Source organism: Cariama cristata, unplaced genomic scaffold (genome assembly GCF_000690535.1).
Source record: "Cariama cristata isolate BGI_N322 unplaced genomic scaffold, ASM69053v1 scaffold2407, whole genome shotgun sequence".
In the NCBI taxonomy this organism is placed as follows: domain Eukaryota; kingdom Metazoa; phylum Chordata; class Aves; order Cariamiformes; family Cariamidae; genus Cariama; species Cariama cristata.
In genome coordinates this window covers 20,367-23,361 of record NW_009626897.1, presented here as the reverse complement: position 1 = coordinate 23,361, position 2,995 = coordinate 20,367, and the positions used below count along the sequence as shown (strand labels likewise).

Below are 2,995 nucleotides of genomic sequence, written 5' to 3'. Positions count from 1 at the left end.
AGGAATGCAGTTTTGTAAATTTGTATTTTGTTTCTTTTTAGGGGTACCAGAAGATGTTTCAGTGGTGATACCTCTTTCACAATGCAAGTTATGAATGAAATTCATTAACTAACACCCCCTTCCTCACCCTGATCTCCAGTAGACTTCCTGTAACGCTCGGAAGAAAGGGTCAGGGGAGAAGGGTTGACGGTCACCATGAAGCTAAAGCAACGAGTTGTGGTGTTGGCCATCCTCCTTGTCATCTTCATTTTCACAAAAGTTTTCCTCATTGACAACTTGGACTCGTCAGCTGCCAACCGGGAGGACCAGCGCGCCTTTCACCGTATGATGGCAAGCCTCCGTGTAGAACTGGACCCCCGACTCGACCATACGTTGCAGTCCCCTTGGGAGATTGCAGCCCAATGGGTGGTGCCCCGGGAGGTGTATCCCGAGGAGACGCCCGAGCTAGGGGCTGTGATGCATGCCATGACAACAAAGAAAATAATAAAAGCTGATGTGGGATACAAAGGGACCCAACTGAAAGCTTTGCTAATACTTGAAGGAGGACAGAAGGTTGTCTTCAAACCCAAGAGGTAAATATTGCCTTCAATGACTGAATTAATAACTGCTTTACGTGTATTTTTTTTTATCTCCATGTTGTTGCATTACTGTTTAAGTTACAAATTTACATGTAAACGGAAAGGCCATTCTGTTATTTGTGAGACAGACATTATAGAGCCTTGGTCGTGTTCTGGTAACATTGAGTTGCTGTGCCAACTGTCTCTCAAGCTGTATAGCTTTGATGCTCGAAACAGCCTGTCTTTAGGTTGAAAGAATAATTGCTGTGTTCAGCCCTGAGGGAATGTTGGTTAAACCTGATGTTTCTGAGGAGTATCTTGTGCGGGATTGTGGAAGTGCGGGTTCTGGCAGTGTGGAGACAAGTCTTGCCTACTATTTCTGAGTAAGGCTTATGTCAAACTGCCATGAGAGGATGCAGTGAAGAACCTGGAAGGAGTGAAAGTTGACAGTGGTCTTAAAAGTAGATCTGAGGGTCTGGTGTCACTGACTGCAGAGTGTAAAAAATAGCTTGGTAGGTCAGAGTGGAAGCCCCTGAGTTTCCTGTCTGCTGATAGTGAATACTGGAGGAGCAATGTAAGAATGGGTGGGCAGGGATACTTTCTTGGTATGGCCTGTGTTTATGGTGATCCACAGGGAAATTTGACATGATTGAACATTAATGAAGAGTCTTGTGCATGTCTGTAAAGCTTTTTGAACTGTTTGCCTCTGGGGAAAAGGAGAAGAAATATGTAAAAAAGTAAGGCAGGTGTCTTTTATGGGAGCACCCTGCAAATGTCAAGTGTTGTCATCACAGAATGAGTACATCTCTCTCCAAAGGAACTGGGTTGAGCAAGCATGAAGTTTTTCTGTCATGTTAAGGAATGATTAGAGATTGAGAAAAAAATCTGCCCTCCACTTCTTGAATTCGTGGTCCTGTTTCTGGGTGGTCAATTACTGGTCTGGCTGGAGCTTCACTGTGGGGCTAGGCTGTGTTTAAACAGTGTGAATTTTTCACACAGAAGTCTTGGTGGTATGACAGGCAGCTCATCCAATAAATGCAGTAAAAAGACATGGCATTTCTGTAGTGCTTTCTGTATAAGTGAGTGCTGTAAAGCATTTCACCAAGCCTTAAATTACATTCCCGTAATGGAATATCTGTGCAGGCAGACACAGTGACTGTGCTCCATCAAGGACACATACAGCTGGGAATGCTTATAGACAGTTTATAAGAGTGCTAGACAGTATGGCCCTAGCCATACTGGTAGACCTGTGTTCTGTTTATGACTGCTGAATAGCTAGGCTTGTAGGTAGAGTCTTGTTCTGTTATTGCGAGATAGTCTATTTAACTAGCTTTTGACCTGAAAGATATGTCAAAATTACTACTAAAAACCATTTTGAGAAAACTTACTGGTTGAGGAAGAATGAATTCTCTTGTTACCTTTGCTCTAGAAAGGACTAGATGCCTCGCGTGCATGGAAGCAAGAATTTGGTAGTGTTTTACCAATAAGTTTTAGCTCTGCAGCTTTCAAAATGTGACCGTGTTTTCGAAAGCCTGCCGTAAGTACGTACAAAAGACCTGACTTCGAGGGCATGTTCTGAGGGTTAGCTGTCTCACTTCAAAACTACTTGAAATCCAGCCGAAGTTACTCATGATTAAGAGTTGTGACCATCACGTGCCAGTGGTATATGTAAAAAAAGATGCTTGTTTGTTGTAAGTTCCAGTTTGGCAGGAGTCTGTCAGATCCTTGTCCCAAAAACTCCATACTATCCTGCACTGGTGAATTCTCTCCTGATCTGCCTTGCAGAGAAGCTAAAGCATTTGCTCAGACTGATGAAATGGACTGTCATCTTGCCCCGGATTTTTCCTGAGCAGTTAAAACATCAAAGTAGAGCACTGTGGCTTCTCTTACACTGTTGCTGTTACTGCTTCAACCCCGAGTCTGTTGGAAATAATCCAGTTTACACAATTTGATACATAGATGAGAAGATAGGTAATCTAGTTTGGCCTTACTTTGTTTGAAAATGTATTGCATTTCACCCATTTGCTTGGTATTGATTGTGGAGAAACTGGCAGCTCATGGCTTGGATGGGCGTACTCTTTGCTGGGTAAAAAACTGGCTGGATGGTGGGCCCCAAAGAGTGGTGGTGAATGGAGCTAAATCCAGATGGCAGCCAGTCACCAGTGGTGTTCCCCAGGGCTCGGTACTGGAGCCAGTTCTGTTTAATATCTTTATCAGTGATCTGGATGAGGGGATCGAGTGCCCCCTCAGTCAGTTTGCAGACGACATCAAGTTGGGTGGGAGTGTTGATCTGCTGGAGGGTAGGAAGGCTCTACAGAGGGATCTGGACAGGCTGGATCGATGGAATGAGGCCAATTGTGTGAAATTCAACAAGCCCAACTGCTGGGTCCTGCACTTGGGTCACAACAACCCCATGCAACGCTACAGGCTTGGGGACG

At 44.4% G+C, this 2,995-nt stretch overlaps 1 protein-coding gene across 1 annotated transcript in view; it reads left to right on the top strand.

The window, feature by feature from the left end:
- Window positions 1-195: 195 nt before the first annotated feature.
- The window catches only part of FAM20B (family with sequence similarity 20, member B), a 16,884-nt gene continuing 14,084 nt past the window's right edge, over window positions 196-2,995 (top strand). Inside the window, exon 1 of the mRNA XM_009704214.1 lies at window positions 196-572. Within this exon, the coding sequence (XP_009702516.1) occupies window positions 196-572 (377 nt within the window). The remainder of the gene's footprint in view (window positions 573-2,995) is intronic.